The 27,460-nt window shown below is 42.3% G+C and overlaps 1 protein-coding gene across 4 annotated transcripts in view; it reads right to left on the bottom strand.

Annotated features, from left to right (window-relative positions):
- Positions 1-17,999: 17,999 nt before the first annotated feature.
- CSNK1A1 (casein kinase 1 alpha 1) overlaps positions 18,000-27,460 on the bottom strand; it is a 47,142-nt gene continuing 37,681 nt past the window's right edge. For 2 of the 4 annotated variants that reach the window (XM_049785200.1, XM_049785199.1), the window contains 2 exons: positions 24,830-25,251; positions 22,898-23,329 (listed from right to left, as the gene is read on the bottom strand). In XM_049785200.1, the coding sequence (XP_049641157.1) occupies positions 25,199-25,251 (53 nt within the window). In that variant the 3' untranslated portion in view covers positions 22,898-23,329; positions 24,830-25,198. Of the gene's footprint in view, positions 20,423-22,897; positions 23,330-24,829; positions 25,252-27,460 lie in introns of those variants that run through there. The other 2 variants (XM_049785195.1, XM_049785198.1) reach the window with 1 other exon arrangement.

Here is a 27,460-nt window from a genome sequence, read left to right as displayed (position 1 = left end):
CCAGCAGCAATTTCTGAGCATAGAGCCAGGAGGAACCCCTGAGTGCTGCCAGGTGTGACCCAAAAACAAACAAAAAAAAAAAGGGACTGATGAAGGGGTAGAGTTTATGATTTGTTCAAGAGTTGGGCCATGTATCTGGCTGTTAGAATGATTCAGCCTTGACCAAGAAGAGATTGACGGGGGCTGTCCTTGCCTTACAGGGAACCTTGGCCAAGTGAGGATAAGGAGGACCCAGTCTCTGCTTCCTGGTGTTGTTGACAGAATTCAGGAGACTGGGCTCATAATGGCGGGCTGGGGAGTGGTGTTGGTGATGCAAGAAACCCTGTGGGCACAGATAAAGCTGCCAGGCCTGTAACTAGCCTGGGTTGAGGTGCAAGTGTGGGAGGGCCCTTGCATCCAGATGCTTAGGGCTCCTCTCCTGTAAAGTAAAGGGCCTAGTTAGAGAGGCAGGGTTTTCCATTTGCGTGGTCTGCACTAGGCTGGTACCTCAGGAGCAGCTCAGCTAAGAAGGTCCCAGACACAGGACCAACATGGATTGGGAGTCTTTAGTCTGACCCCCGGCACCACAGAGTTCTGGACACCACTACAGGTGGTCCCAACACAACAAAATAAGGGATAAGATGCTGAGAAATAATACAGTGGATAGGATATTTGCTTTGCATACTGCCTGCTTGGCTTTGATCCCTGACACCACATATAGTCTGAGTCTATCCTGAGCACAGAGCCAGGAGAAAACCCTGAGCACTTCTGGGTGAGGCCTAAAAGCCAAAACCAAACAAAGGAATATCCCAAGTGGAATTCCTGCCAAGTTAGGATGTGTGAGGGGGAAAAGTGTAGGAGAGTTCCCAACTGGGATTTTTGCCTGCTTGTCCATGTCACCTCTTCCCGTTCCCTGGGAGGAAGCAGACCAGTTTGAAAACCAGAGCGAGCTCTGTGTCAGAGTCCTGAAGACACATACATTCTTGGAGCCTTTCTCAGGAATTCAGCTTCATCTTCCACAGCCCCACCTCTGTGCTGTCCTGGAGGCTCCTCAGTGCTGCTCCTCCCTGGACCCTACTGCCAGTCTCAGAGCCTGATCCTATCTCTGCCTGGACCTCATCAATGTGGCCAGCTGGGCATTTGCATAGTCCTTTAGAGTGACCTCGAGTTTGCAAAACGTATTGACTTTTCCTATCAACCACTCCTTTAGAGCTGGTAGATTGGCAGTTTGCCTGCAATCACTAGCAGTACAAAGGTGGTGGGGAGGGAAGGCAAGCCCAGGACTTGGGAGCTCACAGGTCTCTCTCTCCCTACTTCTCTCTGAAGGCAAATAGACCTTCTCAGGTCTAGCTGTCTTGCACCTGGCCTTTTCCCTGCTCCCCTGAGAACAGACCCACATTAGCCCTCAGGCCAGTAGATCAGACTTCCAACCTCTTGCAGGGCTGGCCCTCCCAAGTGGTGCCAGAATTGCCTTCAATAAACAGGTAGGACCAAGTGCTGCCCAGACATGCAGCTGCCACGACTCACCCACAGCCTGGGCACCACCCACTTTCCCAATGAGAAGCACAGTGGAAAACAGTTGGGTGGGACTAAACAGGCAAAGCAACCCATTGGCCCACTTTCCCTGCCAGGATGGACCTTAATCGTGAGGCCCTTCCTTTGCCCCAGTGGGACAATGAGCTTAAGAAAATAAGCCACGGGGCCGGGCGGTGGCGCTGGAGGTAAGGTGCCTGCCTTACCTGCGCTAGCCTAGGAGACGGACCGCGGTTCGATCCCCCGGCGTCCCATATGGTCCCCCAAGCCAGGAGCGACTTCTGAGCGCATAGCCAGGAGTAACCCCTGAGCGTTACCGGGTGTGGCCCAAAAAAAAAAAAAAAAAAAAAAAAAGAAAATAAGCCTGCCCACTCACAAGGAAAAGAGAAAAGGGGATACGAGGGGAGGGGAACAGAGGGGGAAGGAAGGGGAGGGGAAGAGAGGAAGAGAGGAGAAAGAAGGGAAGAGAGCCAGTTCCCTGAGGTGAAGGGGAAGCTTTCAAGAATGTAAGCAAGCCAGGGTATTTCCTCCTGGAAAGCAATAACAGCAGCTAACATTCATCAACAGACGCTGGTTAGCCCTGCTCTAAACATAGCAAAGTTTTAGCCTTTCTCTTGCTCCTGGGTAGTAGAAGATAAACAAAATGGAGTGTTAGGGGAGATCAGGAAGCCAACCTGGTGGTATATGTTGACAGTGAAAGATAGGTGATGTTGATCTACTCAGTCCCATTTCCAAAGCATCAGGAGGCCTTTTCCGAACGAAGAGGATGCTCTGTGGGCTTTTGAGCAAAGTCAGTGCAGGAGGAAGCTTCCGTTGTGCATTGTTTGGTGTTGACTCCCCTTTACTGGGAACAGGAGGAACAAATTGAGGGGATGGTCCTGGTGAAACTTGACTTAAGATGTTCAAAGATGGGGCTGGAGAGATAGCGTAGAGGTAGGGCATTTGCCTTGCATGCAAGAAGGATGGTGGTTCAAATGCCTGCATCCCATATGGTCCCCTGAGCCTGCCAGGAGCGATTTCTGAGTGTAGAGCCAGGAGGAACCCCTGAGTGCTGCCGGGTGTGACCCCAAAACCAAAAAAAGTGGACCTCAGCATCAACCTAATCCTTCAGAGGGTTTATTGGATTGTATAGAAGCCTCTAGCTCTGGCATTGTGTAAGAGCCCACTGTGAATCATTCATAACACTTGATGAGAATGCTCGGCAAACCTGAATTTGAAGCATATCCTATTACGCCTGGGCAGTGACTGTGGCACCTCACCACAGGCTGTGGCTTTCACAGGCTACCTCCCAAAGGCTACTGCTGAGGCTGCTCTTCCACCTGCCTGACCCAGGAACCAAGCGTAGAGTGGGCCTGTCCAGCAGGGACAGTTGTTCAGGGAGAGCAATTGCTAGAGCAGAGGAGAGAGAAAAGATATTCGTTTTCTGTTGAAGGGTGCTTCGGCCACCAGATCTAGAGTTGAGTCTACTTGCTGTACTATTGCTCCAGTTTCCCCACCAGGAATTTTCCGCTTAGTACTTGTGAAGTATTGGTAGGACACTCTGCCTTCCCCTAAGAGAAAGTGACCTTGCTGTACGTTGCTTCTCCTTTTATTTTGTACAACTCCTTGGAGTTTCCTTGTTTGGTAGATAGGCACTGCTCAACTCACAGTCACTTAATAAGCCAATAAATCTTCAAACTTACTCCAATTTTGTATTTCAGTTTTCATTCACAAGGAGACTTAGAGGAAATGCAGGTAATGGGGAAAGTGACAAGATCATCTGTAGACATGGTGAGTCAGCCTTGATGTTTGCTCACCATTGTGCTGCCTGATCTTGGCTCTCAGGCTGCACACAGGCCAGAGTTGAGGGAGTGTCACCCATGCTGCCTGTGGCCAATCATGAGATACACAACGTCACCAGGGTAGAGGGACACTCTGGAGTCAGCTATTAAACATATTCTATCAAGTTTATTTTCCTTACAACATCAGAGGTCGAGTCCAGGCCTCACACATGCAACCTAAATTACATTGGTCCATACTCTCTGTCTTGTATAATCTCATTTGATAGATCTGTTGTACATCTTATGGGATTTTTTTTTTTGTTAAATTCTTTTCTTTGATCTTGCTGCTAACAGTTTTTGTCTCTACCTTTGGATTTTGTCATTTTGAGTGCAATGTGTTTTGGAGGCTTCCTATTTGGGAATCCTTTTATTTTGTTTGTTTCTTTTGGGCCACACCTGGTGGCACTCAGGGGTTATTCCTCGTTCTATGCTCAGAAATTGCTCCTGGCAGGCTCGGGAGACATATGGGATGCTGGGAATCAAACCCGGGTCCATTCTGGGTTGGCCTGGTGCAAGGCAAATGCCCTACCTCTGTGCTATCTCTTAATTGGGACTCCTTGTTTATTTGTTTGGTTTGGGGTCATACCTGGCAGGGATCAGGGGTTATTCCTGGCTCTCTGCTCAGGATTACTCCTGGTGGATTAGAGGAACTTGATGGGATGCTGGAGGTTACAGGGATTGAACAGATTGACTGCATGCAGGGCAAATGTCTTATTCATTGTACTATCACACCTAAAATAGTTTTATTTAAAGAAATTTACTTAGAGAAATCAGAAAGACAGAGATAGAGAAAATATGAGCTTTACCAGAGAGCTTTACCTAGCATACATTACAGGTTAAGATGGGAACAGTTTCAAGAATGGAGTACTCATCTTTCATTGGACTGTTCATAGCAAGAATGAGATTCCTGAGCAATGAACAATCATAAGACAGAAGCTTTAACTATGGAAGGGTTGCTGGAGTTATAGTATAGCCAGTAGGACATTTCTCTTAAATGTGGCTGCCCAGGTTTGATTCCTACCCCCAATATGGTCCCGAGCCCTGCCAGAAGTGATCCCTGAGTGCAGAGCCAAGAGTAAACCCTAAGAACTGCTGAATGTGACCCCAAAATAAAATAAAGTCTGTGAAAGGAGAATAAATTTAGGGGAAGATAAACAACTAAAATAATCAAACTTCGTTGCTTTTCAGCCTTTTGACCAAGATCAAATGTAAAATAATCAGATAGTCCTGTAACATTGTCTTTTTGAAAACTTTGTGTTTGTGGGTGGGTTTTTTCCAGGGGGTTGTTTTGTTTGTTTGTTTTTGTCATATATGACTATTCCCAGGGCTTCACCCAGCTCTGTTCTGAGGGATCCAGTCCAGTGGTTTGAGCCTGGGCTTTCTGCATGTAGAGCCTATACTTAGCGTTTTAAGCCATCTCTCCATCTTTTGAAATATAATTAAATCATGCCCTTACAAGTCCTTGATCATATATTGATAAAATTCCTTTACAATGAAGGCAAGGTCTGCAACTATATTCTCAAGAAGCTGAATGGAGGGGCCAGAGAAGGTTTTGCCAATTCCTTTGGGAAAAAAAACACTAATGGTGGTATCATATAAAAGCTTTAAGTCTTGAGAAGCTGGAGCGGTGGTACTAGAGGTAAGGCATTCGCCTTGCACGTGCTAGCCTAGGATGGACCGCAGTTCCATCCCCTGGCACCCCATATGGTCCCCCCAAGCCAGGAGCGATTTCTGAGTTCTGAGCGCATAGCCAAGAGTAACCCCTGAGTGTCAATGGGTGTGGCCCCAAAACAAAAACAAAAACAAAATAAAAAGCTTTAAGTCTTGGACCCATAAGACAGCTCAATACACTGACTACATGCAAAGTATGCAGGAGGTCCAGAATAAATTTCTGGCACTCCACAGTTCCGACACAGAAACAGGAGTAATTCTGAGTACAACAGGTATGACCACAACACACAAAGATTTTAATTTAGGGGCCACAGAGATAGCACAGTGGTAGGGCCACTTGCAAGTAGCCGACCCAGGACCAGCGTTGGTTCAAATCCCACATTCCCAGAAGGTCCCGGAGCCTGCCAAGAGCGATTTCTGAGCAGAGAGCCAGGAGTAACCCCTGAGTGCCGCCAGGTGTGTCCCAAAAACAACAACAACAAAAAAAAAAGATTTTAATTTGAAAATAAGCTTCTGGGGGCCAGAGTGATGGCACAGCAGGTAGGGTTTTTGCCTTGCATGCAGCTGACCCAGGTTCTATCCTCAGTATCCCATATGGTCCCCCGAACCTGCCAGGATTTATTTCTGAGTGCAAAGATAGAAGTAACATGAGTGCTGCCAGCTGTAGCCCCCAAACAAAAAAATAGTAATAAATAAAAAATAAAATAAAAATTAGCATTAAGGCCACATTTTTGTTTGTTTAGACCCAAGGCAGAGAAAACACAGGACTTAAACTCTGCAGTAACACAGCAATCAACAACAAAGAGACCACTGCTGAAAGCAAGCCGAAACTCTCGGTTCGAATTCACCCTCAATTACTGTTTTCCTAGTCAGAGCTTGGCAAAGGTCAATGTGTGTCATTTAGCGGAAAGTTGAAATGCTAACCCCTCACAGACGCGCACATTATTTCTGACTTTGTTTATGTATTTCCTAGCAACTGGGGACACATTATGTTTGTTTTCCTTCCTGACAAGCCCTGAAAAAGAGGTGAAGAGCCTATGCCAGAGCTAAAATTCACCAGCTCCGGGTTTTGTCTTCCAGAAAGGCTAGCTAAGGGAATGACAACAGAGCCAGCGCCACTGTGGGAAGTGAGTGTGGCTTCCAGAAGTAGGGTAGCAGGTGGGGAGAGGCTGCCGCTTCCCCTGCAAGAAGACCTCAGTATTTTCAGCCCCGGATCAGTATACTTAGAGTTTTTGTCAATTTGGTGTCTCTACAAAGATCAGACTGATGATCAGTGGTGATGTTGGGCCTTTGGCAGGTCCCGCCTCATGTTCTATGGGGACAAAAGCAGTACTTGTTATTCACCATGGTTCATCACAGGTATAATTTCTTCCAGCATCTTTCTACTGCTGCTTGGCCAAGAAAGCCTTCCTGAAGGTGCAGTTAGAAGTGGGGAGAACATTGAGTTCCCATTAAGAAGTAATTTTTTGGGGGAAAGCCATTCTGTTTTCATTCATCCATAAAAGCAATCAGAAGTTTGCTGAATGACTACTGGTCATCAATTTCTTTCTTGATCTTTTGGGGGCATTGCTGGCTTTGCAGTGTGCTTCTGTGGGACTCACATGGTATGGAAAAATAAGTTTCAAATTATCTGGCTAGGGTACTTCAAAATCTTAGTTATTAAAAATGTGTGATTTAATAGACAATAGGGATGGTCCATGACAGGAAGTTTGCCAGGATGGTGGTGGGTGGGGTGCAGTTAGGGCAGAGAAGAGACTGCTGTGACAATGATAGCTGAAAATGATCATTGGACAAGAACTAGATGCTGAAAGGAGGTAAAATGATATGTATGATACCCCTCAGTAACAATATTGAAAACCAGTTTCTAACATGGGGAAAAAAGGAAAGAAGAAAAAAGAAGAAGAAGAAGAAGAAGAGGAAGAAGAAGAAGAAGAAGAAGAAGAAGAAGAAGGAGAAGAAGAAGAAGAGGAGGAGGAGGAGGAGGAAGAGGAGGAAGAAGAAGAAAAAGAAGAGGAAGAAGAGGAGGAAGAAGAAAAAGAAGAGGAAGAAGAGGAGGAAGAAGAAAAAGAAGAAGAAGAAGAAGAAGAAGAAGAAGAAGAAGAAGAAGAAGAAGAAGAAGAAGAGCAAGAAGAGCAAGAAGAAGAGGAAGAGGAAGACTGCCAAGAGGCAGGAGGGTGGGGGAAAAGAAGGGGAAACAGGATATTGGTGGCAGGAAATGTGTACTGGTGAAAGATGGGTATGGGAAAGATATGTAAATGAAACTCAATCATGAACAACTTTGTAACTGTGTGTTTCACAGTGATTTAATTAAAATTATTAATTAAAAATAAAAATATAGGACTTCACAGGATTCATAGAGAACTAGTTTTGTGTTTGTATAGGGGTGGAAAATTGAACCCAGGACCTTACACATGTAAAGCAATTGCTCTACCACTGAGCTATATCCCTGGCACCCTGAGAATTAGATTTGAGATAAACCAAAATCTTGGGGACAAGAGCAAGACAGTGGGTAGAGTGGGTAGGGTACTTGCAATGCAGACAGTTTACGATCCCTGGCATCCCATATGGTCCCCAAGTCCTCCAGCAGTGATTCCTGAGCTCAGAGGCAGGAATAACTACTGAGCACTGCTGGATGTGGCTCCCCCCCAAAAATAACAAAATAAGGAAATCTTGGAAGTTAGGGAGAACAGCAAGTTAGCACTTACCTTGTGTGCAGCAGATCTGTGTTCCATCTCTGATATCCCACTCAAGCACTGCCAGGAATAATCAATCCCTAAATGCAGAATCAGGAATCATACCTAAGCACAGCTTGGTTTGACCCCAAAACAGAAAAATAGAAAATGAAATCCTGTTTAAGATATAAATCGATCAGATTTCCCCTGAATTATTTTGGTTTGGGGGCCACACTCGACCATGCTCATGATCTATTCCCAACACAATACTTGGATGCTGTTTCTGGCAGTGCATCAGGCCTAGGTCTCTTGCACGCAAAGCATGCAAAGCTCTCCCGCCCCTCTGTCGTCATTAATTTTAAAAGCCAACTTAACTCACATTCTGATGGTATTTGTACTCTGGAACTAGTGATGTGTTCCACCCACTGGGGGCGGAAGAAAGAGCCCTGCTTCAGCCCTATAGGGCTGTTCCATCTCCTACTAGGGAAGACTTAGTTACCATCAAGTGACAGATGTGAACTGGAGGTGGGGAGTGGGGATTAAAGAGAAAAGGCAGAGGGGTAAGAGACACAGGCACTGTGAGCAACTGAAATTGACTTTTTTTTTTTAAATTATCTAGAGCATATCTTTTAGCCATATGGTGCTCCTGATTTTATCTCCCACTCCAACCACCCGCAGGGAAACACTCCAGTTATATTTCCCTTTCTGGAGGGCCATAGAAGAAGGGACACGTCCAGCTTACTTCGGGCTTTGTACTCAGGGACCACTCCAGCAGTCATCGAGGTACCATATGGAATGCTGGAGACTGGACCCAGGTTGACTGGGTTCAAGGCAAGCACCCTACACACTGGACTAGTGCTCCAGCTCCACAGGACTTGCACTTCTGAACAAAGACTGAGAACAGGAAACAAGAATCAGACTCAGAGAGTAACCACACTTTCACCATTGTGCAGGGAGCAGGATGGCCATGTATAGAAGAAATTGACTGCAGGACTTTTTTGGGTGGTCACAGAAAAAAACATTGGAGTTTCACTTTTGACTGTCTCAATCTAAAGCATAGTATCTGTCACATGTCAGCAATAGGAGGTCTTCAATTAAAAAATATTTACTTAGCAACTGTTGTGAGCAGTTTCTAAAAATACCTACCTCCTTTTCTTCCAGTCCTAAATATCAAATGTAGCACTTTGTAACCAAGATTGGTGTCGCTGTCCTTGGCAGAGAACAAAACAGAAGGCTGCCTGGTGTCCCTCAGAAACCAGTTGTCAGTTTATTCAAACAATTTTATTCTCCAAATCAATCACAATGCACATTTACTATGTGTTGTTGAAGAATGGGTACTTTGTCCTACCATACTTTCTACTATATAAATTACAACAGCTACAAAATACTGCAGAGTTGGGTAGGATGGTGGAAAGCCCCCCAGGGAACACACTGTAGTAGAACCTATGGAGACCTAGTGGTATGGAAATGTTTCTCAAAACTTGAGGAACATTTACAAGTACAAGTTCAAATTGCCTGATATGGTCTTTTTGGGTTGTTTCTGGCTTACATCAACCATGCTCAGGGCTTACTCCTAACTCTGCACTCCTGGAGGTGATCAGGAGACCAAATGGGATGCTGGGGATCAAACCTAGGTTGGCTGCATGCAATGCAAATGTCCTGCCCACCAAACTATCACCCTGGTCCCTGGATGATGTGTCTCAAGCTCATCCAATACCACGACTTAAATTGTTTGCATTAAAAAAAAATTTTTTTTTTTGGCCATATCTAGTGGCACTCAGGGGCTACTCCCAGCTGAAGGATGGGAAGTCTGTAACTGGGGTTGAACCCAGGCCTTGTGCCAGTAGAGTAAGCATTCAATCCACTGAACTCTCTGTCCAGTCTGTTGTCTCACCATTTTCTTTTTCGGGCCACACCCAGCATTGCTCAGGGATCACTTCTGGAAGCGCTTGAGAGACTGTATGCAATGCTGTGGATTGAACCAGGGTCAGCCAAGTGCTAGGCAAGAGACTTTTTCAATGTCATCTCTCCAGATGCTGGTTTCATTTTTTTTTTTTTTTGGTTTTTGGGTCATACCCGGCTGCGCTCAGGGGTTACTCCTGGCTGTCTGCTCAGAAATAGCTCCTGGCAGGCACGGGGGACCATATGGGACACCGGGATTTGAACCAACCACCTTTGGTCCTGGATCGGCTGCTTGCAAGGCAAACACCACTGTGCTATCTCTCCGGGCCCGCTGGTTTCATTTTTTAACTTGAGAAGTACTATATGGCCAGTGTTAGGGGAAGCTTAAGTTACTGTACATGTTTTGGTAACTTTGTCAACTGGTCTTCAAGGAATAAAAGCTCAATTGTTTACACTGAAGTCTAAACTCTGAAGCCATAGTACAGCAGAAAGAGCATTCACTTTGCACTTTACCAACTGCGTTTCATATTACCCCCTACGTACTCTCCACCCCCATGCACACTGCCATGAGAGCAGAGTTGGGTGAGTCTTGAGCATGCTGTCGATGGCACCCAAAGAAAAATTAAGTTTGAACAAATGAGTGTAATTAAAGCAAGTCTGCCTTAATCACTAGATCAGAATTAACTTCAAAGATGGTCTCCAACAAATTATCTTTTTTTTTTTAACTTTATTGATTGGTTTTTGGGCCACACCCAGTGGCGCTCAGGGGTTACTCCTGGCTCTGCACTCAGCAATCACCCCTGGCAGGCTGGAGGGCCATATGGGATGCGGGGAATCGAACAGGGTTCTTCCCGGGTCGGCAGCATGCAAGGCAAACGCCCTACTGCTGTGCTATCTCTCCGGCCCTGAAACAAATTATCTCAAGGAAAAAAGTCTTATGAAATACCTTCTCTTATTTACTGTGACACCATTTTCAAATATAACATGATTCCAGGGGCCAGAGTGATAGCACAGCAGTAGGTTGTTTGCCTTGCAAGCTGCTGACCAGGGACCTCCGGCATCCCATACGGTCCCAAGTCTGTTAGGAGTGACTTCTGAGTGCAGAGCCAGGAGTAACCAGAGCGGTGCTGGGTGTGGCCCCCAAACAAAAAACAACAAAACAAATAAAATGATTCCAGGATCTCTCGTGGAGAACTTTATTTATTTATTTATTTATTTTTAAAGAACAGGGAGGGGAGCTGGAGGTTGGGTGTGCTCCTAGTTCAATGCTCAGGGCTTATGCCTAAATTTAGGAAACAATAAGCAATGCAGGGATTTGAATCCAGGATGGTTGCATGCTAGCTAGCCCCTTTGGTCCATATGTCAAGCACTCTTCAGTGGCTGGGATATAACTATGATAGTTTAAGTGAATAATCTCTAGATTTAAAGAAAAATCAAGGTTAGTAGGTCTTATGCTTGGCACCGCAGCAATGACTTAACCCACTTATCTCAAATGGCACCCACCTCTGATAGGACCAACAGCATTCGCTTGACAAGTGTTAAAATTATTACGACGGACATAATTTAAAAAATGTAAAATAAGTTCTATATGAATTAAAACAATTCTTGCTGTATCCTATGCCATAGCATTTTTTTTTTTTTTTTTTGGTTTTTGGGCCACACCCGGCTGTGCTCAGGGGTTACTCCTGGCTATCTGCTCAGAAATAGCTCCTGGCAGGCAGGGGTGACCATATGGGATGCCAGGAATCGAACCAACCACCTTAGGTCCTGGTCCTGGATCGGCTGCTTGCAAGGCAAACACCGCTGTGCTATCAGGCCCCAGCATTTGTTTTTAAAATAGAAAAAATTGTTACCACCTTTCTAATTGAAAATGAAGATCAGGGCCGGAGAGATAGCATGGAGGTAAGGCATTTGCCTTGCATGCAGAAGGATGGTGGTTCGAATCCCGGAATCCCACATGGTCCCTCGAGCCTGCCAGGAGTGATTTCTGAGTAATCCCTGAGCGCTGCCAGATGTGACTCAAAAAACGAACAAAAAAGTTAAGAACAGGGGCCGCAGAGAGAGCACAGCAGTAGGGCGTTTGCCTTACAAGCGCCGACTCAGGACCAACGGTGGTTCGAATCCCAGCATCCCATGTGGTCCCGTGCTTGCCAGGAATGATTTCTGAGCAGTCAGGAGTATCTCTGAGTGCTGTGGGATGTGCACCCCCAAAAAAAAGAGAGAGAAAAAATGAAGATCAGGGGCCGGAGCAGTGGCGCAAGCAGTGGGCATTTGCCTTGCACGCACTAACCTAGGACGGACCCTTGGTTCCATCCCCCGGTATCCCATATGCCCCCCCCCCCCCCAAGACAGGAGCGATTTCTGAACACAGTCAGGAGTAACCCTTGAGAACCTCTGGGTGTGGCCCAAAAAGGAAAAAAAAATGAAGATCAAAAGATTTTATTACTCAAGATTTTGAGGTCCTAGGACTCAAATACATGCCCTCACACCATGTAAGATTAAGCTGTAAGAAGTTACAATAGGGGCCCGGAGAGATAGCACAGCGGTGTTTGCCTTGCAAGCAGCCGATCCAGGACCAAAGGTGGTTGGTTCGAATCCCAGTGTCCCATATGGTCCCCCGTGCCTGGCAGGAGCTATTTCTGAGCAGCCAGCCAGGAGTAACCCCTGGTCATCGCCGGGTGTGGCCCAAAACCCCCCCCCCAAAAAAAAAGTTACAATAGATTTTATATGTCAGGGCTCCAGCTTTGTTCCCAGCACTTTATGGCCTGCAACCACCACCAGACCAACTTCCAAGTGTGTATGGAAATAGTCCCTAATTATTGCTGGCTGTGGTCCCCAACCACCACGAGACAAAATGCAATGGTATTTCTGGGGACTGGATCTGGCAGTGCTTAGGATCATTTGTGCTAGGATTCTGGGACCTCACACATTAAAGGCATGTGACCCACCACTTGTCACACCCAGGACTTAAGTATTTTTCAAGCATCCAGGCTAGGTACACTGCAAACTGCAAAATTTGCTTTTGGCAAAATGACTTCTGTTCTTAAATTTTTTCATTAGCTAACCTTAAATTTAGAGTTAAGATGAGGCTGGAGAAATAGTACATTGAGTAGGGTGCTTGCTTTACACAGTCGACCTGGGTTCAATCCCTGACATCCAATGTGTTTCTCAAAGCCACCAGGAATGATCTTTGAGCAGAGCCAACAGTGAGCCTGGAGCACTGGAGATATGCCTCCTCCCAAATAAGAAAGATTAGAATCAGCTGTTTACCTTTTCTCCCCAAAACTCAGTGGTAGTAGTGGGGGAGGTTAAATACAACCAGTGGTTCACCAGGATCAAGCAGTGTTGATCCTCTGGTACGCTAAGCAGGTGCTCTCTCCCAGTCCCTTCCTTCCCATTTGTCATTGTAGAAATCATGATTATTGAGGTCTGTTTAGATGACCCCATATGGATGAATACCCATCACTTTTTGAGAACTTCCTTCTTCCCTTTCCTTTCTATTTAATTCTGGGCCACACCTGGCAGTGCTCAGGGTTTTACTCTTGGCTGGCTCAGGAACCATATAGCGTGCCAGGGATTGAACATAGGTCAGCAGCATGCAAGCCTGCATAACCTACTTTATAACCTCTCTGGTCACAAGAGTCGCCACCCCCATGCCCCCATTTTTTGGCGACGGTCAGCAGTGCTCAAGTGTTAGTCCTGGCTCTGTGCCCAGAAATTACTCCTGGCAGGCTGGAGGGACCATACAGGATGTCAGGGATTGAACTTTGGCCAGCCACATGCAAGGCAAACACTGTAACCATTACCACCCCAGCCCCTAAGCTCCTTTCTTTAATGCTTAACAGTACTCCTGACTGATTTTGTGTAAAACCAGATTTTGAAGAAAGTTAGACATTTCATCAAGCATTGCTCCCCTATTTAGAAATCAAGATCTAGGTGCTAGGTTTGCTCACTGACTCTACTCTCTCAGGTTCTAGGTTCTTAGAGAATACTGCAGGAAAGTTTATAAACACTACATTTTCACAAAACCAAGACAGACTGAGATATATCCAAATTAAAAGGCAACCCATGTTCAATCCCTGGGATCCCATATGGTCCCCAACCCGCCAGAACTGCCAGGAGTGGTTCCTAAGTGTAGAGCAAGGAGTAACCCCTAACCATCACTTGGTATGGCACACAATACTCTATATAAACAACTATACACATAAATTTTCTGGCTCCTGTATAATTTTGGACAATGTTATGAAGCAAATTGGGATAACTGAAACACTGGACTATAAAGTCCTGTCACTATTTTAACTTTTGTTTTTGGGCCATACCTGGTGGTGCTCAGGTATTGCTCAGGAGTCAAGGGACACTCAGAAATTACTTCTGGCAGGCTCAGGGGATCATACACGATACCAGGGATCAAACCTCGGTCAGCCGTGTGCAAACTAAGCTATCACTCTGGTCCCACCAAACTTTTTTGGAGGGCCATACCCAATCAAACCCCTAAAATATTGTTTATGGTAACCATTAAAAGCATACCTTTGATTAAGAAATTGACACTTTTTAGGTAAAGGGGGCATGATTCCATAACTTAATCTTAAGTGAATGAAGTTTACAGAGCAAATGTTCAAGTGATAAATGGAGCAAAGGTTTAACAATTGCCAAACCTCTGTAAGAGAAAAGGGACTAATATACTATCCCTGCAATGTTTTTCTTTTAGAAGTTTTAATAAAAATAACAAACTACTATTTATGGCAAAATAAATTTGGATTAAAAGACCCTTGCAGAATGGGAGAAAATGTTTGCATGCCTTAAATACCCAAGACTTAAAAAGCACTTTAAAAGGTCAGTAACGGGGCCAGAGTGCTGGTGCAAGCGACTGCCTTGCACGTGCTAGCCTAGAACGGACTGAGGTTTGATCCGCCAGTGGTTAATATGGTCCCACAAGCCAGGAGCGATTTCTTTTTTTTTTTTTTTTTTGGTTTTTGGGCCACACCCGTTTGATGCTCAGGGGTTACTCCTGGCTATGTGCTCAGAAATCGCCCCTGGCTTGGGGGGACCATATGGGACGCCGGGGGATCGAACCGCGGTCCGTTCCTTGGTAGCACTTACAAGGCAGACACCTATCTCCAGCGCCACCTTCCCGGCCCCAGGAGCGATTTCTGACCGCATAGCCAGGAGTCCACTGAGTGGCACCAGGTGTGGCCAAAAAACCAAACCAAAACAAACCAAAACCAAAAACAAACAAAAAACCAAAAGCCAGAAAACAGTAAACAAGAGAGGAGGTAGAAGACACATCTTGCATGCAGCAAACCCAGATTCTATCCCTGGCACCATATACGATCCCCAGAGCCCTGCCAGAGTGATCCCTGAGCAGACCAAGAGTAAGGTCTGATCATAGTAGCCAGGTGTGACTTAAAACAAGACAGGAAATAACCACTGTTAGTGGGGAGAACCTTGATTTACTGTTGGTAGGAATGTTATCTGGTTCAGCCTCTGGTGATTCCTCAAAAAGTAAGCAAAGAGCTTCCATATGATCCAGATTCTAGGCATGTCCTCCCAAACAAAAATATTAATTTGCCAATATTTACTGCATTACTAGAGCCAGAAAATGAAAACCACCCAAATGTCGTAACAGATGAATGGACAAAGTTGTGACATACACAATGAATTCTACACAGCTGAAGTCAGAGGGAGGACAATTACCAATGATCTTACTTATATTCTATACACAAAACAGGAGTACAGTATAAAACAATGGCAAACCCTTGCTTTCTACTAAAAATTAAAGAGGGCTGAGTGTTTACTAAAGGTGATACAGTGGTGGAACTACTCACTACAGACATACCATGTCTTCTGAACTACAATAGGCTGAAGAGGGCAGAGCACTTGCCTTGCATATGGCTGACCCTGTTTTAATCCCGGGCATGCGGAAGCTCTCAAGCATAGCCCGAGAGCCCTTACCAGTGGGGTATACACTCCTCCCCCAACCTGCCACAAATGAACAAAATTTAGTGCCAGCAATCAACTCCAGGTCAGCTCAGTACAAGGAAAGTGCTTTGTAATCGACATCCAGGCCTCTAAGGATATAACAATTAAGTTGGGAGAACTGAGGTTTAGAAAGCATTCTCTAAAATGCCCAACCATAAATTGTCCCAAGCACAATTCATTTTTAACAGAACATGGCATCCAAAGACCCTATCATGTCCCATTCTTAACCTTTCCACAGCTTTTGTCTAAAGGTTTTCTTCTGGCGGCAGAGCGAGCCTGGAGGTAAGGTGTTTGCCTTGCATGCAGAAGGGTGTGTTCGTGAATCCCAGCATTCCATATGGTCCCCAAGCCTGCCAGGAGCAATTTCTGAGCGTAGAGCCAGGAGTAAACCCTGAACACTGCTGGGTGTGACCCCCCAAAAAAATTTTTTTTTTCTTCCAAAGGTAAAAGCTTTCCTTCATCCTTGAAATTAGCTATTTTTAGTTATTCACAACGTTGACAAGTGTCTTTTTCCTTGTCATTATACTTATGAGATAAAATGCCTCCAAATCTTTTCCTCAATTACTTCCAGAAATCTTACCATAGGCATTTCTAATGGTGCCCAACTTTTTTTTTGGCTTTTGGCATACATTTCAGTTAGCTTATCTTTCCAGTCCTAATCATTCCTTAAATGGAAAGATTTAAGATTAAGATTTTTAAGATTTTTCTTTTTTTTTCTTTTTGGTTTTTGGGCCACACACACTCAGGGGTTACTCCTGGCACCCATGGGGGGCCATATGGGACACCGGGATCGGCTGCTTGCAAGGCAAATGCCGCTGTGCTATCTCTCCGGGCCCAGCTTTAAACTCTTAAGGTTGAGTTGAACATCCTTCTTAAATAATTACCCTAGTACCCAATGTTTATTGAGAAATATCAACATTTGTGGTATAAAATGCTATCTCATCCTAAGTATACTGAGTTATTAACTGGCTAGCTTGGTCATATTGCAAGTCAAATTGAAGTCTAGGGCCCATTTTAACATTATTGGGTTTTTCTGGACACTGAGGAAAACATACACCATCGGAGATACAAATTGCTAAAGGACCAGATGAGTTATGCATCCTGATTGACCACACTATTTTACTCTTCTCTCAATGCCAAGTTTTCTAAGAGTCAGGGGTTCTGATTCAGGTACATTATTCCTAATGTTTCCAATCATTCCAAAATTTTCAATTTTTTGACCAACAGCTGTGTAGTAATTTCTACAGAAACCTCTTCCAAATTTAGTCAAAAAGATCCACCTCTGCCCCTTTTGTGGTGCCAGGGACTGAACCCAGGCAGGGCCTCACATTATACAAGGTAAATAAATGTTCTACTCCTGAGCAACAGAGTACAAATGTTACAATGGCCTATTTTGGTGACAGCCTAAAACCCAGCTGAGACCAAACAAAAGAAATGTGAATTCCCAGTTCAGCTCATAAAATGGCTGAGCATTCTCATTGTAGAATTCTAGCAGGTTCTACCTCAGAGTGTATTCAGCTACTATGCAATGTATTCGGCTGTCTGAAGAGAATACTAAAAATTTTATTCCAGAAAAGGTTTAACTAAGGGTTCGGAGGAATCCATTGAATGTCACAACAATGGCAATGTCTGAACAGTCTCAGCTTCCCTCAGGCAAAGGACAGAACTGAGACAGACAATTGGCCTCCAACATTTTACTACACTTTAAACAGACCTATTCAACATTTTGGTCACCTGACTATTGGTTTTAAAAGTTGCAAAGGGGCCGGAGAGATAGCACACAGGTAGGGCATTTGCGTTGCATGCAGAAGAATGATGGTTGGAATTCTGACATCCCATATGGTCCCCCAAGCCTGCCAGGAGATTTCTGAGCATAGAGCCAGGAGTAACCTGAGTGCTGCTGGGCATGACCCAAAAACAAACAAAAAAGTTGGAAACAAAACATCTTAAGTTAAAAAAAAAAATCTTAGTTTGGCTCAGAAAGCCAAATTAGCAGAATCTCAATTTATTTGGCTTTGTACCACACTCTGATGCATAGGGGTTACTCCTGGATCTGCACTCAGAAATTACTGCTCGTGGTACTTAGCACCTTATGGGATCCCAGGGATCAAGCCCAGGTTGGCTGCAAGGCCAACATCCTATCTACTGTGCTATTAGTCTGGCACTATTTAGTTGAACTGATGATTCAGCTTTGAATTCCCAGTTTATTCTATTACATTTTAACTATCAGAACAAAGCTATTAGCTTGGGTTGAAAGATCTTTGGCACTTTTCCTGCATCCAATACTTTACAGTACTGCAAGGACTAGTAGAACTCCGACATGCAATGATGACATTAGGTGCACTGTGGATAATAAAATTGTAGATAACTCAATGTTTTGATAGAATGAAAGCAACTCTTCAAAAATCCATTTATAGGCTGTAAGAGCACCAGTACAACCATATGGGAGGAGATAATCAGTCTCTCCCTTCATATATTCCTTTTTATTGTCGTCATACCTCCCCAAAACAGACATTCAACAGTAGTTAGAATGGCCATCTCCCAACATTAAAAAAACTGCACCCTCCATGGGTGAACAAAGCAAGAGTAGTAACCTAGAGTTCAGCTGAGGAAGCCACTGTGGAGCCTTAAGTGGTGAGTTCTTCCAATTTCAGAGTGATGTGTCTTCAACTTCTATCATCATTTTAGTGGAAAAACACAAATTTAATTTTGATGAACTGAGATTCATCTCCCAACAGGATTAGTAACATCATTCACTGAATTTCATTCTTCTTTTGTGAAGAAAATTAATAGTAGCTAGAAGATCAATGGGATTCGAGCTCCAGCTGCAGATGGAATGACAATATACCAGGACAAAAACACCTAGATTTGGATTTACAAAGCTAACAGCAGTTTTAAACCCATAACTTAATTACAGACCAACTACACCACAACCTTTTCAAATGGCAAAAATACAAAAAAGTGTTACAAAAATATTTCAGAAAAAGTGCATAGTCTAAGTGCATAGTAAATAAAAGCACTGAAAAATATTTTGCTAGAGGGAGTTCAGCTTTGAAAGTTAACACCAAAGCCGAACATTTTTATTTTACACAAACTATACTCAAAAATAGCTTTCTGAGACTGATTTCTGGCTAAAAGTATCAAAGGGCTTACTGGTTAGGAAGCAAATACCTTAACTGACATGGGAGGATAGAAAAGAAAGTAAGCTGCCTATCCCAAAGTTTGCACTCATTAAGGATTCTGCAGTGTGACAGTGCTAATATGTCCTTTTATGGTAGAATGTGGCAACCCTGGAATTATTGCTAAAGTTTTTAAATTAAGGGAAAAAAAATTAAACCTGACATAATCTGACCAAGCATGTGTCAATTAACAGCTTCAAGGCTATTTTTATAAAATACCTACATTTACACATTAGACTCCTGGCAGCACTTTCAGACAAACCTTTCACTTAATCTTGACATGCTACAAATAATTAAATTAGTTTAAAGAACTGTCAGTAAGCCTCTCTTTAGTGAGAGTCAGGGAAAAACAAAAAAAACAAAGCAGCCTTTAAGACTGAGGAAGGGTAGGTAACTTAAAGAGCTGGATCAGACGAGATAGCCATCACAGGAACCTCACTCCCAGATGATCTTCACAAGGGTAAAGCTTCTATCTATCTAAACCAATCAACAGGAAATTTAACAAAAACCTAATGGTCAAACCCTTTAAAGCTTTCATTCATATTCAAAATCAGTCCAGCTATCAGTCTGCTGTGGCAGAGATTACAATACCAACACCAGGCAAATGCAGTTCTGCAGAAGTTATTTAAAAAAAAAAAAGTGGGGGAATGCCTTTCCCCTTCAAAGTGTTTTAAATAAAAATGAAGGAAAAAAGATTAATACATTAAAATGAAAGTTTTTTGCAAAGGATATTATGTAATGGCTTACTCTATTAAAAAAAGTGGGGCAACTTTGATTTCAGTGAGTCATCAAGGCATTTTTGTTTTTAAAAAATCTCATTTCCTTACAGAAACAGTTTTTAGTTTTTAATGAACTTGTAAACAAAAGAGCTCCCGTTTCAAAATAAAAACAAAATCCCAGGTCATATAGATGTTTACAGTGGTTACATTTATCTAAGCAACATACATACATGTTCAGTTGTAAGATGTTAACTAAATCTGTGACAAATATGTTTTTGTTTAAATACCAAGAACATTACAGAGTTAATGCAGAGTCCTAAAGATAATCTAGTAGTCACTAAGTTTTTCTTAAGTCTTCATTTTAGATGCTGTTATTTCTAGCACAGGTAAGCAGGCAGTCTTTCATATGCTCAGACACTGGAATCTTTGGTTGCTACCTATCAGCTGGCTTACAAACCAGAAGCCAACCACTTTTAGAATGTTTTAAGTGAACAACTTGCAAAACCCAGGGAAAGAGACCCTAAGAATGCACAATTGTGAGCATTTACAACCATCACAACTGTGGCTGAAGACTGTTCATGCCATTCTTCTGAAATGAGATCTCAAAGCAGTGTAGTTCCAAAAAAAAGGGGGTGGGGGGAGTTGGCATATGCACAATTTCTCCAATTTGTGTGTCAACCATTTAGTTAACTTTTCCACTTGAAAAAAATGCAATAGAAAACTGGACACCATGTTTCACTATCTCAGTTAATATTCACAATTACAGCGGTTACAACTCAGGATACAGCATCACCAATGCTGTTCAGAGCCAGTTCATACTGAAATTAAGTTCTTTACACCAAGTAAATGGTTGTCCACAACCACTGGCTAGTGTACATATGAACTAAAAAACGTCTAGATTTGGGTGAGAAACAAATGCTGCTCCAATCATCTGCTCTGCTTCTTCTGTTCAATTCATGCTTAGAAACCTGTTAAAAAATGAAAATGGGAAAAATTAAAAAAAAAAAAATCCAAATCACGAACAACTTTTTTTTTGTGGGGGGGGACAGGGGAAGTGGGGCAAAGTAGGCACTAGAAACTTATTTAAGGGGAAAATGTTGCTGTTCCTCAAATAGAATCAAGCTGATAACTATCTTGGTTTTTCTTAGGGAAGGAGAGCACAAAGCAGGATGCTCTGGGGAGACAAGGGATGCTGGGAGTCGAACTTGGGTCAGTTCTATGCAAGAAGTGTCCTAACCATCCTTATGGCCAATAACTACTTTGGAATGGCGACTTTTGTTAAGAGAATTAATCCAAACCAGCCCATTTCATTCACTTTATTTCCAATACCTAGAATGTGTATAAATTTATCATAATTCAAAATGGATTGCTTTAAGTATCAGAAATTATTTTATTTTTAACAAGAAATTTCCTGCATGTTACTTCTGGTAGAAGTAAGCTTCAAGGAATAAATGATCATATCAATCCCACTATTAACAAATCTCAGGTACATTGTTCAATTACTGTTATATTTTTGGTTTTGGACAACAGCTGGCTGTGCTCGGGGCCTATTCCTGGCTTACTCGGGATCACTCATTGCTTACAGCTCTGATGACCACAATGTCTGGGGTTGAACAGTGAGTCAAGTAGGTACAAGAAAAATATTCTGCTCTCCACATTATTGGTATGGTCCAGGCGTGTAACTTTTACACAAAAACAAACTGGATTTAAAAGCATGTTTACATGAGGGCTGGATAACTAGTACAGGAGATGGGGTTCTTGCCTTGCAATGTGGGTGACTTGGACTTGAGTCTCAGCAACTCGCATGCTCTCCACTAGCAGAAATGATTCTTTAGAAGAGTTGCGAGTTAAGCCCTGAGCACTACTAGGTATGACCACAAAACAGCAAGGTGGATTTGGGGCAGATATAGTGCAGAGCTAAGGCTTGCATGCAGCCTCCAGTACCCTATGCTCTACAACCACCACCAGGAATCACTTCTGAACAGAGCCAAGTTAAAGGTGTGGCCATTTCCTCCACTCCTCACCCCCCAAAATAACATTGTGTTTGGTCATTGACTTAAGTAGGCCTTCCTCTCCTGACATAAATTACTTCTGCTCCTCACATTTAGAGCCTAGGGTTTCCACAAGGTACAAGAGGGCTAAAGACAGCGTGGTATGTCTCAGGATAAAAATCCCATCACCTCCTTTCACCTGGAGATCTACCTTAAATCAAACTCATTCTAGTCCATTTGATCTCTTATTTCTTTAATCCAAATCACTTTGTTACTCACAACTGCCCCTTTCCTTGAACTTTTCAAATATTCGTTGGGCAGCTAACAGGTGTTATAACAAAATAACTGAAATACTTCTATTACCTACTTTAATGTATGTTTACTCCCCCCACCGGAGATAATCCAAACACTTGGGTTTTATTTTCAGGTAAATACCTTTTGCTGTTAACTAGCTTTTTTCATTTGAAGGCAGGGAATCCTCTTCTTTCATTAAATACAATTTATTACATAAACCCTGAGAACAAAGATACTAAGTGCTGAACTTGTCTCTCCACTGTGCCTACTGCATACTGAAAAAGTGTTGAAAAGACCTGTTGTCTTCTTAAATACTAAGGTTTAAGAAGGCTAAATCAATCTTCTAAAAATAAACTTCACAGAAACTATTACCCATTAGGATAATCAAGGCAAGATACAGACTTCGAAGTTAACTCAGAATTAAAAAACCCTGGGCTAGAGATCAGATGTAGAGCTGATAAGCCCCTGCACAAACAGTAGTCCAGGTTTGATCCCTGACACTAATATGGTACCCTGAACACTGCCCGAAGTGATCCCTGCACACAGCTGGATGAGGTCCAAAACAAAGTAAAGATCATAATGTAACCATATTCAAATTCCAACTTGAAGGTAGTGTGAAGGACAGCAGTGAAAGCATGCTTTGCATTTGGGAACTCAAGTTTGATCCAAGAGTGACCTGATCCTTCTGCAATCGCCAAGGTGGGAGTAACCCTGAGCATAATATGGTATGCCCGCCCCCCTAAAAAACATAATTCAGTGTTTGAAACCAGATTAAAACTATGTAGTAGCTAAACAGAAGGGACCCTTGATTAAGCATTTCAAGTTTTGCATGATTTTTAAATGTGATCAAATGTTTCGGGATTAAAACTGTTTTGAATGTTATATCCAAATATAGCTTTAAAATGGAAAGCCTCAGCACTAATAAACTAAAACTGAAATGTAAACTATGTTGTAAAATATTAAAAGATTCTTGTATAGGCGATATGGATTAAGAATTTTATCTAGGGGCCAGAGACGACACAGTGGTAGTACGTTTGCCTTGCATGCAGCCGAACAGCAGTTTGAATCCCGGCACCCCAAATGGCCCTACGAGCCTGCCAGTGAAGAGCCAGGATTAACTCCTGAGCGCTGCCAGGTGAGACCCCCCCCCCCAAAAAAAAAACAAAAAACAAAGGAATTTCTTTAGGCAAGGATAGTATTTGTTCATCTTTAAATTTGCTGGGCTAGTTAATGATTATTTGCTTAGGAATTGGTTAAACTAGAGCCTAATAATATTCCTGGTAGACTAGAGCAGTCAAACTCGGTTTTAACTCTTCAGATTGGCAATCAATTGGTAGGATACTCCACCCAGAAATTCAGTATTTCTCCAGTGAATTGTCCTAAGATGTTACTGAAGCTTGTTTAGGCAAACTTTCAAGTTCAGCAGGCATTCAACATTCAATCTTCAAGTATTAAGCATTCTTTCCCTCAGTGTGTATTAGTCCTTGTTTTTTTAAAATCTTGCTAAAGGTATATCTTTGACACAGAAGTCCAAAATCCATCTTCACTGCAACAGCAGCTAAAATAAGGTATGACTTTTGTTTGTTGCTCCTAAAACAAGAGAAAGAACAAAAGTTAAAACCAGACCAGAGAATTAATGTTGAGATTCAAGAATTAATCACTATGTTTAAGTTCAAACTGCAGAAGTAATGTCTTTACTTAAGTAGCAGATTCTATCTATGCTTATATTTGTGAATTTATTCAGAGGTTGATTTTTAAAGCCACAACTCATTTCAAAGGTTACTTACTAACAGTAATGAGCCTTTGAAACTTTGAAATCCAGTGACTGGAAAGACAGTACAATAGACCTTGCAGCAGCTGACCCAGGTACAACCCCTACATCCCACACCATACCATGAGAACCACCGGGAGTAACCCTGATGCATTTACCAGGTGTGGTATCATCCAAAAACTAAAACATAGAGAAACTGGCCCCGTATAAAAAAATCAGTAATATTCAATATTCTATGTGAAATGCATTAACATAATATACTCAGTGGCAATTTTTTGGGTTCAACCCCCCCAAACCATGCTTTGGGGATTTTTAAAATCAAATTGTCATTCACAAGGAGAAAAAATAGTAGAGCGGGAAAGGTGTGCCTTTGCATGTGGCCGAGCTGAGTCTGATTCTTGGCCAACTATGTGGCTCCCCGGCTGACGCCAGGAGTCTTTTCCAAGCGCAAAACTAGGAGTAACCCTGAGCATGATTAGGTGTAGCTCAAAAACAGAAAACGAAAATTAAATTGGATAAAAAAAAAATTTCTGCATTAGGGCCAGAGAAATGACTCGAACAATAAGGCTTGCTTTGCATGTGGCCAATTAGAGCTGGATTCCCAACAAAGGTACCCTTTAATACTTAAGTTTTATTACCAAGAGTCTCCCTGAACAAGAGAGGCAGGAGCAGCCAATCCTTAGGCATCGTGGGTTCTGGTCTCAAACCAAACCAACCACAACGACTACATCAACTGTTCCTGCTTCACTCTCTCCACAGAAACTGAAAACTTGTGGGGCTGGAGCATTAATAGCATGGGTAGGGCTTTTATCTTGTATGCGGTCAATCAGGAGGCTTCTATCCCCAGCATCACCTATGGTCCACCAGCCCTTTAGGTAGGATTCCTGAGCACTACCGGGTGTGGCCCAAAACCCAACAAAAGTCACCATACCAAAACCTCCCAGATGTTGAGTTTTTTCATACCCGAATCAGTAATAATACGGAAAAATGGTAAGTCGTGAAAGATTAAAAAAGTATTTTACTTGGGCTGTAGTGACAGAGTAGTTAAGACATTTATCTTGCACACGGCAAACCTAAATTGGATCCTTAATATCCCACCTGGTCCCCCTGAACACCACCAGGCATGCCTCATCCCAACCAAATGTTTCACTTATACTACTATAAATTAAGACGATGGACACCTAATAGAAAAAAAGGAGTATCACTAGTAAACATCATTCCTAAGCTACTTAGACTGCGAAGATCTGATCCATTAATTTGAATTTTATTACAGAATTCAGTTTGCTACAGATTTCTGAAGTTGTGAAATTCTAAAATACCTGTTACGTCGGACTCCTTCCTCAAATGGTAGATGGTCTGCAAGATTCATATCACTGTAATATATTTCAGCAACAATGCACTCTTCTGTCTTCTGATTATTGTATCATCCAAAGTCAAGAGGTTGAAAAGTTTGAGAGGTACAGCAAGTCTTGAAGACATAAGTTTTAAATCACCACAAAACAACTCTTGCACCCTCATCTTCATATCCTATTGGGTTATTTTTTCTTTTTGCTCCGGTTATATTGTCCAAAGTAGAAAACAAAAACAAAAACAAAAACAGCCAACACATTTTTTAAAAGAAGAAGGTGCAGTTCCCCAGTAGTTCCTTGGATTGAATAAATTCAGAGCAGATCATCTCTCCAGTTATTTCAAGGTCTTCCCCTGTAATTTGTGTTACATTGCTGAGTGTCCAGCCACGTTCCTAGCAGCAATCAGTGGAGTCAGAAAAAGTTAAGCTAAACAAACATAAAGGTAGGTGAAACCCAGCAAATACTGGAAAGTAATTTAAGATTGTGATATGGTAGGATCATGGGCTTCTGAACAATTTTATTAGTGGCTGTAGTGAAAAGATGGGTTAAATGATAAACAATAGTAGAATTAGGCAAGATCCACCTTGGAAATTCTCCCTACCTCTACCCTTGACTACAAAATTGAATTACGATTTCTTTTTACTGATTCTTTGTAAATGTCCCCAAGCACTTTCCAGATGAGGACAGTAGTTGAAGCTATGAAGTGGATTTGAAAGTGGCATTGATGGGAATATTTTAACTTACAAAAATGGCAATTATTATTTTATGGTATTAGAAACTAGCAGGTCTTAGGGGACATTAGGACTGATTTCACAGTATTTTGATGGCTTTTGTAATAGCATGTTTGGCGAGATCTTTTCTTTCTGAAAACAATTAGAAATCTATTATACATAAAAAGCACCTTTAAACATACTTGCAGGAATGAATTTTTTTTTTTTAAATTCGGGAATCACATCTGATGCTTGGGGGACCCTGGGGATGCCAGGGATCGAACCCAGGTTGGCCACATGCAAGGCAAACGCCCTATCTGCTGTGCTATCACTCTGGCCCCAGGAACAGATATTTTTAAATACAGATCTACCTTGAAAATTTATCTTTATTCAACTACTTTAAGAAATGGATTATGGTATTTTCACCATAATTTCTTGAAGATAATTGCTGATATAACACACACACACATACACACACACACACACACACACACACCACCCCTTCCATGAGAAAATAAATCCTCAAGTGACTCTCTCCCATGATGCTTTTTAAAGTGGAATCAAGAGTTCAAGTAACTTAGAGTAATCCCCAGATGACTGCATAAAAATCTTCTGAACTGTCTAGGTAAGAAAATTAGGACATAAGAATTACAGAAAACATTTATTTTAGTATCTTCAAACCTGTTGACATCTTGTGGGTTTGTGTGTGGGTGATTTCTTTCAAAGATTTGTTCAGGTACTAAGTTCTATATCCAAAATAACACCAATGTTTTCAGGAAGTAAAGATTAGTTAAGAATTTTACTGGGTCAGAGATATACAGATTAATGTTATAGTACATGCCTAACATGAGTAAGACTCAGGGTAACCAGTATCACAAAAAAAGAAAAAGAAAAAGAATTGGTTTATGCAGTGGCACATTTTTGCAGCAAGCAATAATTTTTCTGGGATAATATATGCATTTCTATAAAAGTGATGTGATGTATTTTATTAGTTAAATAAAAAATTATGTGTTAGTGTTAAGTTGTATAACCTGCATGTAATAATGCTATGATTTTGGGGGGGGGGGTAATAAGACTTATGAAAAATAGCTATAGTATAAAATGAGTAAATAAGTTTTATTATTATTTACCCCAGGGAAAACTTATTATGAAAAATAGCTATAGTATAAAATGAGTAAATAAGTTTTATTATTATTTACCCCAGGGAAAACACACTAGCTCAGTTAATACAACTTTTCATCTTGAAAACCTGGATAAAGCAGGACAAACATTTTGCTAGTTTATTGAGTTTAAGACAAATAGTAAGAACTAGTACAAAATAAGGTTAATCTTTCTGAAGGCAACTGCTAAATGCTTGAAGTGAAAGGCTCTAGGTTAGATGAAATTTCAATTTCAATTTTAGCTCTAAAAAATGCAACTTGTGATGATCCTGTTGCCCAGCTACCTTTTAAGGCAAAAATTGTCTCATTTTGTGGGGAAAAAAAAAAAACCCCAAATATACTAAAGAGACTTGGGAAACAAACAAGGTCTTAGCTAACACAGTAGAACTATTTCTCTGTGGCGCTACTCCATCACAAACCCAAGGGCACAATGATTAAAATGAAACAAATCACTTAAAAAGGACAAGTAAGGACATGAACGGTGGCTCAAGGCCTTGCCCACACTAGCCTAGGAGGGACCGCAATTCAATCTCCCGGAGTCCCATATAGTCCCCCAAGGCAGGAATGACTTCTGAGCACAGAACCAGGAGTAACCCCTGAGCGTCATTAGGTGTGGCCCAAAAACAAAACAAAACAATAAAAAAATAATAATAAATAAATAAAGGGCAAGTAAACCCTAATTGAGCAGTAGAGGCAGAATACTGGGCAAACATTTGTTAGCCTAAGGTAAA

The sequence above is a fragment of the Suncus etruscus genome, chromosome 12 (genome assembly GCF_024139225.1).
Source record: "Suncus etruscus isolate mSunEtr1 chromosome 12, mSunEtr1.pri.cur, whole genome shotgun sequence".
Classification (NCBI taxonomy): Eukaryota; Metazoa; Chordata; class Mammalia; order Eulipotyphla; family Soricidae; genus Suncus; species Suncus etruscus.
The sequence above is the reverse complement of the archived record's forward strand: the minus strand, read 5'-3'. Positions and strand labels throughout refer to the sequence as shown.